We start from the raw sequence: 13,064 nt of genomic DNA, 5'->3' as shown, positions 1-13,064 counted from the left end.
TTTTTGGGAAGAAATCAATGTAATTTTCCCCACTCTCCTGCTCTCTCTTTCCCAAGGCGTTCTGACTATGTGCTGCAGGGTTAAATTATGAAGAAGGAGGCCCCACCCTATTCTGATAACTGATGAATCAGCCCTCAGTCAAGTTTCAAAGTGTTACTGGAGACACCAGATTCATGTGGGAAAGGAGAAAAAGGACAAAATGCCACCTCACCTGCCTGTGATGGTTCAGTGTATCAGTACGAGATAAGAAAGTGTCAAAGTCTCTCGTCAGAGTACTTGGTTGAGGGTAATCCACAGGCCTCATAAAGGTGAAATCACTTCTGTCCGAGCCGGGAGAATAGCTGGCTCTATAGCACTGGCTCTGGGAGTCTGTGGGCCTGAGTGTGACCTCCATGTATTTCAATGTGCCATCTGAGTTCAGTTGAAGCTTAGGGCTGGATTGTTTGAAAACATCCCTGGCAGGAGCACCACTCAGGCTGCAGCAAGAAGAACCCCTGGCTTTTTTATTCCGAAAGCATTTTGCAGACAGGATTATGAACGTAACGAGGGACACAATGCTAACTGCCACCAGCGCAATAATCAGATAGAGGGTCAGGTCAGATTTTTCTTTAGGGTGAGTCAGGAAATCATGAGACTGGGGCCTTTCCTCAGTTACTTTATCCTCCAATGAGACCACGATGGTGACGGTGGTAGACAAAGGTGGTTCTCCATTGTCCTTCACTAGTACAAGGATTTTCTGTGCCGGGAGATCTGTTTCCTGGAACTCCCGAACAGTCCAAATTTCCCCAGTGTAGGGAGCCACTCGGAACAAGGAGGGGTCAGTAGACTGGGAAAGCAAGGAGTAAGAAAGCCAGGCATTGTGGCCCGAGTCTGCATCCACGGCAGTGACTTTGGTGACCACGTAGCCTGCCGATGCAGACTGAGGGATCCTCTGGATTGCAGACAGTTCCTGACCAGTCACTGGGTGCAAAACAACAGGCGTGTTATCATTCTGATCCATTATGAAGAGGTAGACAGTGACACTGGAGCTCAGTTGGGGTGACCCAGCATCATGCACCATGATGGGGATTTGCAGCACCTGCAGCATTTCATAGTCAAAAGAGTGCTGGGCATAGACATTCCCATTGTCTGGGTTGACGTAAATGAAAGAAGAGACTGGAGCATCTTGAATTGGGCTTCCTGCCACTGAGTACGTGAGCCGGGAATTGTCCCCCTCGTCAGGATCAGAGGCCGCCACAGTGCATAGGAGAGAGCCAGGTGGATTGTTCTCCTTCAAGAAGGAGTTATAGAAGGGCTGAGAGAAGTACGGGGCATTGTCATTAACATCTGAAATGTTCAGCAAGATGGTGACATCTGTGGTTAGAGGTGGGGACCCTGAATCTTGGGCCGTCAACTTGATAGTGTATCGAGAAACTGTTTCTCTATCCAGCTTCTCAGAGGTAATCAAAGAATAGTGGTTTTCAAAAGATTTAATTTTAAAGGGCAAGTTGGGTGATATTTGTAAGCTCACCTTTCCATTGGCACCTGAATCTTGGTCTCGCACATTGAAAAGCCCTACCACTGTCTCTAAAGGGGTGTTTTCTGGCACGGGGTTTACCAGAGAGGTAAGGAGAACCTCTGGGGGGTGGTCGTTCTCATCTTCAACTTCCATTTGGATTACACAATGGCCTTCCATTTGAGGAATGCCCTTGTCCCTGGCCCTTACATGAAGCTCATAAAAATGAGATTCTTCGAAATCCACAACTCCTTGGACACGGATCTCACCTGTGTGGGGATCCAAGCCAAACAACTTCTGGATGGAATCAGGTGTGTGGATTCCAAAGGAATACTGTATTTCCCCATTAGAACCTGCATCAGGGTCAGTTGCATTAAGTCTGAAAAGCAAAGAGCCTACAGGGATGTTCTCCAAAAATCTTATTTTGTACAAAGGAAGGTCAAATGCAGGCTCATTATCATTATTATCCAGGACCACAATGGTGATCAGAGCTGTTCCTGACAGTACAGGATCCCCCCCATCACAGGCAGTCAGGATGAGCTGGTGTTCCGATTGTTGCTCTCGGTCCAAAGGTTGCTCTAGCACCAGCTCAGGTAAAAGCTTGCCATCGTTCACATTCTTTACATTAAGTGAGAAGTGGGGGTTGGGGCTGAGTCGGTAGACACTGACTGCATTGGTCCCCACGTCCGCATCATGAGCGCTCTCCAGTGGAAAGCGAGACCCTGTGGCGGCAGACTCTGCTATCCTCAGCACAAGCTTGGGGGTGAGGAAACCGGGGGAATTGTCATTTAAGTCCAGGATCTCTACCTCCAGGTGAAAGAGCTCCAAGGGATTTTCTATGACTACTTGGACTGGCAAAATGCACCCCGAGCTTGCTCCACACAGGGTCTCTCGGTCTATCTTTTCATTCACTATCAGAGCACCGTTGGCCAAGTTAACTGCAAAGTACCTCTTGCTCTCCTCAGAGCCCAGCCTCAGCCTGCGACGGGAAAGGTCTGCCACCGTTAAGCCCAAGTCCTGAGCCACCTTTCCCACCACGGTGCCCAGCTCCGATTCCTCCACCACGGAATAGTGGATCTGTCCTGTAACCAACGCCCGGCTGAACAGGAAAAACAAACCCAGTACTTGCCATTTGAAAGAGGGTTGCCGGGACAAATGTGGCTCCATTTCAGAAAAAAGTCCCCCTCCAGAAGGAGTCTTTGTGATATCCCAGGGATAAGGAGGCTCCAGGACCTGGACGAATGCTGTTTTTTAAATCCCTCGGTATTTCCTTCCAAATGAGTTAAAGTAGCTTTTGAGCTTGCCTAGCTGCAGCAACAGAATGTTAGTCAGAGAGTTGAGGGGGTGGATTAGGGGAGGGAAGCTGAATTACAGCCATAGCGACGGAGGAGGAAAGTCAAGGCAGAAAGAGCTGGTCCCCCCTCCCCCCAAAATCTGGATCAGCACCTGACTAGATGACAGCTCCATCCACTCTCCACCAGTGACAAGTCCACCTCCACTCTTAAAGCTGCTGCAGCACATGAAGTTGGGAGACCAGGACTGATCACCCCCATACCTCAACCCTAAATGTAACCAAGAGGCTGGTTTGCCACTGGTTTTGGCAGCTAAGTTTAGCAGCTCAGATTCTTGTTCTCAAGGAAACAGCACGTCCGGGAAGCATGAACGGTACAAATCCTCATTGTTCACATTAGCTAGATTCATTCCATCTCATCTGAACAAAAGACAAACTCTCAGCTGTAGGGGATACAGAATCATAGTCTCTCTGGCGAACAACTGGTCTGATTTTTCACTTGCAGTGAAAAAGGTATTTGTTACAGTCGAAAAGAGGAAAGATAGGGAGAAACTCTCACAGAAAGTGCTTTAGCATTTTGCAACGCAGCTTCAATAAATGCATTTAAAACTCTTAGTCATTACCAAGGCAAAACAGACCCTTTCAGAATGTTCATTTTCAAATGCAGACATGGGAACCTCCACCACACTGTGAAGAATGCACAATCTTCAAAATTGCTTAAGGCCTCCCAGCTCTATTCATTGGCCTTTCCAAAATTAGAACACCACAATCAATGCAGCAGTATTTCTAAGTAGAACCATTGTAACCCAAAGACCATGGTGTGGCTTTGAATGTCAGGGACCCACATACCAAGTAGTTTTTAAGCTGTGGTGTTAAGGCACTTTCCAATAATGCGACACCCAAGTACAGATTCACAGAACTGTGATGGACTCAGTGAGTGGACCATTTTTCTTAAGATGGGGTGCCTCATTCTTGATGCACTCCCGACTTATGATCCTTAGCACTTTTTCTTTCCCCTCTTTCCACCAAGCTTTCAAAAACATCAGAAAAACAAATATTTGACAACCTCCCCTGGAAAATCATTTAACTGCTGGATTTATTTTTCGGTTAGAAACTTTTTGCTGCTTGTTAACCTAAATCTAAGTACCAGTAGTTTAAAAGCATTACTTCTTGCCAAATATCCACAGGGTGAACAACTGCTAATCTTCCCAAGCTTCTTCTAAAATAGCCTATCTCCTTGAAGAATCTCAAATCCAACAAAATGCTTTTTAATTTACAAACTGACCACCTTAACACAAATGCTGCCTGACATTGCCATTGCATCTGTGACCTTATCTCTGGAGATTGTTACAGAATCACAGGGTGCTACACGACATAGTTATAGAACAGTATTTCATGCCTCACCTCGTTTGGCTCTTGGGAAAGGCTGCAGGCCAGAAGTGTGCCTGTGCTGTTGATATCCTGCTGAGTGACTGGTGTAGCTATCCTGAAATTCCTCCCTACTGAAAAGTGGGTCTGGCCAGGCCTTAGGAGGGTAAAAGGAGAAACAACATCTCCCCCAATGAAGGCTGTAGGGAATTCCATTTTTTCCTCCTGGCTCAAGCGTACTGAGAACGTGTCAAAGTGTCCTCCCACAGGAATAGAGTTCCTACCCTTCAGGTCGCTGGTCCAACCCACATCTGAGTGTCTTCCTTTCAATCTTTTAAGACACTTCATAGCTAAAAACACAAAGGCTAGAGCAGAAAGTCCTGAGATTGTGATTAGAGCAATAATGAGTTGCAAGGTCAGGTGAGATAGCCCTTCTTGTTCCATGCTGGACTCTCTGAGGTCTGCTGTGCCCAACTCATGCTCATGCTCTAGATTAAGAATCAGAGTGGCTGTGGCAGACAGAGGTGGCTTCCCATTGTCCAAGATCTCAACAACCAACTCTTGGGAAGGGGCGTCTTGTTTCAGGAGGGCTCGGACGGTTCGGATCTCTCCTGTGAACGCCGAGACTTGGAAAAGGCTTGGGTCTGTGGCTTGTTGCAACTTATAAGAAACCCATGCATTCTGCCCAGAGTCTGCATCCACAGCTGTGACTTTGGTTACCAGGTAACCTCCTTGTGCAGAAAAAGGGACTGGCTGCTGGGCTAGGACCCCCTTCTTGGTTACAGGGTATACAACGAGAGGAGCATTATCATTCTGGTCTATGATGAAGATGGAGACAGTCACGTTGGCACAGAGTGGAGGAGAACCATTATCCTTAGCTTGAATCTGGAAAACCAGTTGCTGGGTTTGCTCATAGTCAAATGAGCAGCCACTGTAGATAGTACCGTTCTCCATAACATAGACATAGGAGGAAATGGGCATTCCATTTATGATATGCTCCACTAACGAATAAGACAGGTGTGAGTTCTGCCCCAGATCAGGGTCAAAGGCAGATATAGAAATGATTGGCAGCCCCAGAGCATTGTTCTCAGTTACGAGGGTCTCATATGCAGGCTGTGAGAAGTGGGGTGGGTTATCGTTCAGGTCAGATATATTTATAAGGAAGTTTCTTTGACTGGAGAGAGGTGGAGAACCAGAATCCGTAGCTGTGATCATAACTTTGTACTGTGAGATTTCCTCCCGATCTAGGGGGCCACTGGTGATCAAAGAGTAGTGGTTCTTAAAGGAAGGTACAATCTGGAAGGGGACATCTGCAGGGAGATGAAGCTGTACTTCTCCATTTCCCCCAGAATCTGCATCACTGACTCTGAGGAGCCCTGCTGTGGTACCTGGGGGAGCATCTTCTGGTATGGTGGTGGTGAGGGAAGTGAACCTAATGATAGGCTCATTGTCATTCACATCCACTACCTCCACTAAGATGTTGCAGTGTGCATCCATGGAAGGTGACCCTTGGTCTTTGGCCCTCACATCAATTTCATACAATGTGTCATCTTCATAATCCACACTTCCCAGTACTCTTATCTCCCCAGTCTCCTCATTAAGGCTGAACATTTTCCGGATTTTCTGTGGAGTGTGGCTGCTGAAGGAGTAGGAAACTTTCCCATTTGCCCCCTCATCGTTGTCTGTAGCTTGTAAATGTATCACAAGGGCCCCCACTGGGGCATTTTCTAGAAGGCTAACTTTGTACACCGACTGGTTAAAGACAGGTGGATTGTCATTGGCGTCTATGACTGACACGAGAATCTTTGCTGTCCCGGATTTAGCAGGAACTCCTCCATCCAGGGCTGTAAGCACCAGTGGGTAGCGCTGCTGTTGTTCTCTATCCAGTGCCTTCTCTAACACCAGCTCAGGTTTGCTGCCGCCTTTATGTGACTTAACACTGAGGCTGAATTGTCCACGTGGACTCAGCTGGTAGGTGCTGACTGAATTCATGCCAATGTCCAAATCTTCAGCACTTTCCAGGGGGAAGCGGGCCCCTGGCATTGCAGACTCTGCTATCTCCAAATGGGTGAGACTGGTAAGAAAAACTGGGTCGTTGTCATTCACATCCAAGAGCTCAACTTCCACACGATGGGAGGCTGTTGGGTTTGCAAGTAGGAGCTCCAGATAGAGCAGGCAGTGTAAGCTGGGCCCACAAAGCTGCTCTCGGTCCAGCCGTTCTTTCACGACCAAGACACCATTTGGCACCTTGGCTTTGAAGTACTTTTCAGCAGAGCCAGCCATGATCTGCAGCTGTCGGGAGACCACCCGGGCAGCATCTAGACCCAAGTCTTTAGCCACATCCCCAACAAAGGCCCCAGGAGCTAACTCCTCAGGAATTGAATAACGGAGCTGGGTCATCTCTCCAGCACACTGGAGAGAGACAGAAACCAAAAGCAAAGCTCTTACTTGCCATGGCAGGAGTAGTCTTTCTTCCAGAGACAGCATAATGTCGCCAAAATTTCCTCTTCCTTTGCTGGACCTCTGTCCTCTCTGATTCCAGCACAGCCAAGGAAACAACACAGAATCCCGGGTTAGATCGCGCAAGGGATGAGAAAGCGGCGCACCATCTGCATCTTTTCTCTGTTTTTCTTCCACAGAAAACAGCGGCGGTGCCTAGTCTGTATCGGAATCAAGAGGGGAGGAGCTTTGTTGTCCATCAGAGCAGATACAGGGCTCCTGGAATCAAGGAAGCGCCTGGCTGTTTGCAATGGACCACCCATTCTCCCCCTCCCCAGTTCCAGCAATGGTGTGGGGGAGGTCTTAAAGCGCCAGTGCAAATGTTGAAGAAGAGCTGGGAGCCCATTCGCCAGCTGTCAGTGACTGGATTTCCCAAGATAATTATATGAACAATAAATCCTATGTCATTACAAGCTTTTGAATTCATTAATGAATGTCACAAGCATTTAAATTCAATAATGAACACTCTTTGTTTGGAATGGTTGGGGTTATAAGCTAAACCAGCAAACTGCATATTTTGCAGATTTTTTAAAAAACAGAATGCAACAAACACCAGTGGCTGCACAATTAAGTGATATACTGCCATTTGCTGGATATAAGATCACGTTAAAAGACCCATTGACTGTCTGCCTGAATTTCCTTTAAATGAATGGCATTCAATAACCGATGCAGGAGAGCTCTTCAAAGCTCATTCCCACTATGGCCTTTGTTCTCCAAATGGAGTATACTAAGAGTCTCTCCATATTTCCTTTCCTAAATTTCAGGAGTTTTGCAGCCAGTGCACAAAACAGAATAAACCATGACATCACAAAGGAAATTTTTAAGCCTCTGGAGTCAAAGGTTAGGAGGAGCAAGGTTAAAAAGAGTTTTATGAGCAAGAACCTGGTCCCTGAGGTTCCCAACAAACAGCTTCCATAGTGGAGACAACTAAGATAATAGTTAGGGAAGGGGTCAGGTCAAGGAGATTCATGGACTTCCTGGAAAAGATGAAAGAAATCTATGAATAGAAGTATTTTCTCTCCCCTAAAGGTAGACAATGCCTTCTGAATGTTGTCATGGTGGACTTCAGTGAAGAGGCAGATGAGGCACACTGCTGTTGAAAAAGTGGTGTCCTCTGTCTTATGTGCATTAGAAGCACCTGGATTTGCTCCTAGTGGCATCATGTGAGGATGAGAAGCTGGGCACCTCCCGTGTGTGAGATTTCACAGTAGAAATGAAACAGACAGAATGTATTTACGGTGATGGTTCTTCTCCAGGAGTACTGTGCAGATAATATAGGGCAATGATCACAGGTTGTTCGTATTGCGTTTGTTATTCTGTTAGCTAGATTGGTCTTCACTGTCCAGAGGAGTATTTGTGACTAAAACCTGGTTTTGAAACATGGCCCATGGCTTTAAACGCAGGCATCTGGGAATACTGGCAATCACTGCTGCTCCACTGCCTCTGGAGTGAGCTGCTTGCTATGTGCAGAGACATGCTCTCTGGCATGGACAAAGTTTGTTTTGACCAAGGTACAATCTTTTGGGTATTTGGGGACATAAAAAATGTGCACCACCATATGTTCCATGGCAAAGACGTCCACCTCATTTTAACATTAAACTTATAGCTTCTATTTTATAGGCAAGCCTCCTTTTCACCACAGCTGTGACTTCCTAATAGTCACATAATGCCCCAGCTGGAGTATAGTTGCATCGGGTGGAGTCCCCCTATATACGGAATTGCCATACTAAGTAAGGTGTTGCTCCAATATAGAGCTTTCAGGACCAAGCAATGCTCAACTTCCTTAATTCCCGGTCAATGTTTTCCAAAGAAGCAAGTTCAGATCTCTTCACATCAACAGAAAAGAAAGTCTTAACAAGTAAGTGATGATGGAACTGCTGCTTGTTCTACTAACCAAAGAATGTTATTTTCTCTGATTCTAAATATCTCTCTGCGTCACAGGCCCTGGAGAGGGTAGGAATCGTCAACAACTGCATTTCCAACTTCTGCCTGATACATTTCCATGGATCTTACATCCATCTTGACTCCATGAAGGAGCTTGGCTCACATGTACACAGGGAATCACAGTTTACAGGTTCCTTTCAAAGCAGTAAAAATCTATTTCCACAGTTATCATCTCACTAATCAACTATTATATAGCAGTTGTTTGGGGATGCAATTTCCCGTTCTTTGCTATGATTTCTATGTAACCTAAACTCACCCTTCTAGTCCACTTGGACTAGTGATGGTCAGGGATTGGCACAGTGTCTGGGCAGAGAGCGCAGAACAATTAGCAGCATCCACAAAACTCCTGCAGGGTGGAAGCACCTTGAGATTCTGGACTCAGGCTACATCAAGAGCAATTTTCTTCAGCTCAAGAGTTTGTATTTGTATATTACAACACCAAAAATCACAATATCAAATACATTCCTTGACTTACTGATTCTGCCTTTTCTAATGCCTGAGGATACACATTAAAAAACTTAAGGATACTATTGTTTATAATGAATGTTGTTATCTTGATAATACCAATGTCTTTATACACTCTTGCTTATCTTGAATTCACCTGCACATAACATTCAACTTTGCAATCCTATTTATTTTCAGAATCCATTTAGTCGCAAATAGCACGCATACTGTACAGATATTTCTAACTAGTTATATACAGTCTTGGTTCACAGAGCTACGAACGCTGCATAGCAAGCTAAGTGGCTTTGAAAGATGCAAAGCCACTTGGCTTGGTTTAACTAACACACATGAATTATACTACAGGACACTGTGCTAAACTTCACAGGAAACAGTATTTGATGAGAAGCATTCAAATCAGTTCCTAATGCACACTTGTGCCACTTAACTTAATGGAATGGAAAAGAAATTCTGTATTCTAAACCCTTGTCTTTAATGAAATCCCAATAAATATTTGGTGCAAAGGAAAACATTTCAACAATAGAAATGGGAGACCTTGTAATTAGGATTTGAGAAGAGTGGGGAGACTGATATCTCACTTCAAAATCTGAAATGTGATTGAGTTTGATTGCTTTAGACTTTTTGGACAGTCAATGACTATTTTCTAGGTTCAAGATTGTAGACAAGCAAGCAAGAGGGAAATTTTAAATGTTGGGGGTCAACATACAGTAAGTTTCATTACATTCTCCCATCCCCCTACACTAAACTCGTTTGTGAAAGGCACCATAAGATCTTGAGTGGGGTCTCTGGGCAGGGATTGTGTATGTTTATTGCTGTCAAATCTCATCCAGTGGCAGATGGCTAGACAGCATGATGTTAGCCAGCTCTTTCCACTCTTTGTCTTCCATTATCTTTACAGAAAAACAAATATGGTAACTTTCTTGCATTGCTCTAGATTAGATGCATTTAATCATAAAGTTTCTGATCTTGGATTCTCCTGTGTTGCTTTGGCTGCATATATGCTCATCTTAATTTTCAAAGTGAGATTTCTTCTTTCCAATCTCAACGCCCTATAATTCAGGGATACTTGTTACAAACTAGAAGACCAGTGTGTTTGGCAATAAACCCCACAGCATATGAAGCTGCCGCTTGCGTTTATTTCAGTGCACAAAGCGCAGCAGGTTCTGGCCCCTTGCAACATATTTTCAAGCACATATGATTTTAATAAGTACAGCCTCCTCAACTGAAAATGTAATGGACACACTAAATGTTCACATTGTTTCAGTAATATGTGAAGGAGCCCTGATTATATTTGGTGAGAGTCTGCCCTGGTTTTGCATATTTTAGAGCCAGATGGCCTACTAATGAAAAGCCTCTCTGCATCATTCTAACTTTTGTTAAAAAACACTAAAGAAACTAATGGTTCTGCCTGTACAGATTAAGTGTGGGATCTGGTGCAGCTTTAAGAGTACATCAGCTTAAGGTCATCATATTGTGCTGGAATTGCTAATGCCTATTGACAAGACACACACGGACACACAAACACACCTCTCTTCCGCTGTCTCTTTTGCCCGCCCTATTTTTCTGATCATAGTCATTTTCTTAACAATCTCCCAGACTATGTAATTTTGGGTAGGAAAACGTAGCTAAAACAATTTCCAAGGATCTCAGGGTTCACATGTCAACCATTTCAAGCAAAGCAACATGTATGGCAGTTAAGGAAGCCTAATTATGAATTGATAACCGCAATGCAACCCTTTTGGCATCAGAATAGTAATAATAAACAATAATAATTTAAATCTCAACAACAAATTAAAAGTACAGATGAAATCACTAATCAGTTATCGATGAATTAACATCATCATCATCATCATCATTTATAAGGCTGCCCTATAGCAGTTTTCTGGGTGGCTCACAAACCAAACCAAGCAGTAAAATACAGTATATTAAAAACCTATGATGAATTAATTAAAAGTTGATGCACAATTTACAACTCAAGGTATAAAATAAAAGCAAGCTACATACAAAATATCAATTACTGTTGTGAATGTGTATATATATTTCCCACACAGCCGAAAGGTTAGGTACCACATTGCTCTAAAACATGTTCGGATATCAGATGCCAAATACTAAATGCCAAATTAACCAGGTATAAAGACTCAAAACCAGGTCACTGAAATGATGGCCCTGAAAGCTATTCACAAACTATCAGGGGTGAGAACTGGCCTGGAGCCAGACGCTTTCTTGGCAACCTCTCCTTTACTCTTGCAATCTCTGGGCTTCCTGGTCCTTCTTCCAGCACCCTCTCCACATAAAGCTGCAGTTTATCACTATACCCTAAAACAACTTCCTGCCTATAGAATCTAATTGTGTAGCAGAATGCACCCTGAGCATGTATCTACACTGCAGATTCAAACTGGTGCAGCAATCATTCCCAAGGAATTATAGGAATTCTAGGAATTGTGCTTCTGGCTCAGTTCTCAATGAGGTTGTACACCTGAGTCTGGGCTGTACCACTTCAGACTGCGGGTGGGGACTCAAGATGGCTGCATGCTCCTCCATGCCAGCCACCCCACGGTTAGGATCCTTCTTCCTGACATCTAGCTTTGAAAGAGCTCTGAATTCTTTGTACGCAGGAACATTCAAAGATGTGGGTTTCATCTGCAATCTGAAATGGTACAGCCTAGAAACAGATTAACCATCTTGGTGAGAACTGGGCCTCTGTGAGGAAATCTTACAAACAAGACACACAACGTGCTCTCTTCAGAGTGAAAATGTTCATGAATATTTCAAAGGAAACTAGCATGTACATACAATCCCAGCAATTAACATATTCACTGCCAGCCTTCTGCTGTTACACAATAACAAGATAAAATGAGTGTCACACGAGTGCTACCTAATGTTATCAGTGATCAGAATATGAGAGGAGCCTGGGAATGAAGGGAATTTGATGCCTCCTGGGCAGTTTGCCTATGCCTGGTATTTTAGGGGGGGAAGACTGTTGGACAGAATAGGGATGGAGTGCAAGACAACATTTAAGTCAAGCTGAAAGTAGCCTGCCACTTGTGATTCCCAAAAGAAAGCTGAAGCCTGAAACTTTAGGTAAAACCTTGAGACTCAGAAACCCTAAAGCACAATAGCTTTGTGCAGCTGCTGGAAGAGTCAGGAAAAAGCTTACCTATGTAGGTGTTGACCGGTGTGCTTTGTAGGCATTGTGAGAAAGAACCTGGCTATTGTTGTTGTTATTACTCCTCCTTCTCCTCTCTAAACAGTAGCTTTTCTGGATTGCAGGCAAAATCTCTCGTTAATATTCACTTTCATACAATAACATATTGCATTATCTTTTCACTTATTGACTTTTGATATGAACTCTATGATGGGGCTGCCTATGTTTTCCTGGACATTCAACAGGGAACACATTATCTTAGTATCGTAGCAACTCTACTATCTCCCACCTGATCAGGGACAACATGGGGGGGGGGAGCTGAGCCCCTCCAATTAAGCAGGGGACTGGGCCCCCTCAATTTTATGCAGCCTGCAAGCCATCAGAAGGCAATCCTGTATAGGGAAGGGAAGTTTTTTATATATGTTGGAAGCTGCCCAGAGTGGCTGGGACAACTCAGTAAGAAGTGTGGATATACCGTATTTTTCGCTCTATAAGGCGCACCAGACCACAAGATGCACCTAGTTTTGGGGGGAGAAAAACAAGAAACAAAATATTTTGAATCTCAGAAGCCAGAACAGCAAGAGGGATCGCTGCGCAGTGAAAGCAGCAATCCCTCTTGCTGTTCTGGCTTCTGGGATAGCTGCGCAGCCTGCATTCGCTCCATAAGATGCACACACATTTCCCCTTACTTTTTAGGAGGGAAAAAGTGAGTCTTATAGAGCAAAAAATATGGTAAATAGTAAAATTATCATTATGGAATGGGACGTCCCTATTTTCATTGGAGAAATGTTGGTATGACAGAATGCCCAAGCCTCTTTGCATACTTTTCACATTTTGCACTTGCTATAGGGTGGGGTATT

General features: G+C 44.4%; 1 protein-coding gene across 1 annotated transcript in view; it reads right to left on the bottom strand.

Moving 5' to 3' along the window:
• The window catches only part of LOC307219562 (uncharacterized protein), a 63,887-nt gene that overhangs the window by 32,396 nt on the left and 18,427 nt on the right, over positions 1–13,064 (bottom strand). Inside the window, exons 2-3 of the mRNA XM_079982807.1 lie at positions 4,156–6,566; positions 212–2,594 (exon numbers count right to left, since the gene is read on the bottom strand). Of these exons, the coding sequence (XP_079838933.1) occupies positions 212–2,594; positions 4,156–6,566 (4,794 nt within the window). The remainder of the gene's footprint in view (positions 1–211; positions 2,595–4,155; positions 6,567–13,064) is intronic.

This window comes from Podarcis cretensis (assembly GCF_951804945.1).
Source record: "Podarcis cretensis genome assembly, chromosome: 7".
NCBI classification, from domain to species: domain Eukaryota; kingdom Metazoa; phylum Chordata; class Lepidosauria; order Squamata; family Lacertidae; genus Podarcis; species Podarcis cretensis.
Note: the sequence above shows the minus strand (reverse complement) of the source record. Positions and strands in the feature narration are given on the sequence as shown.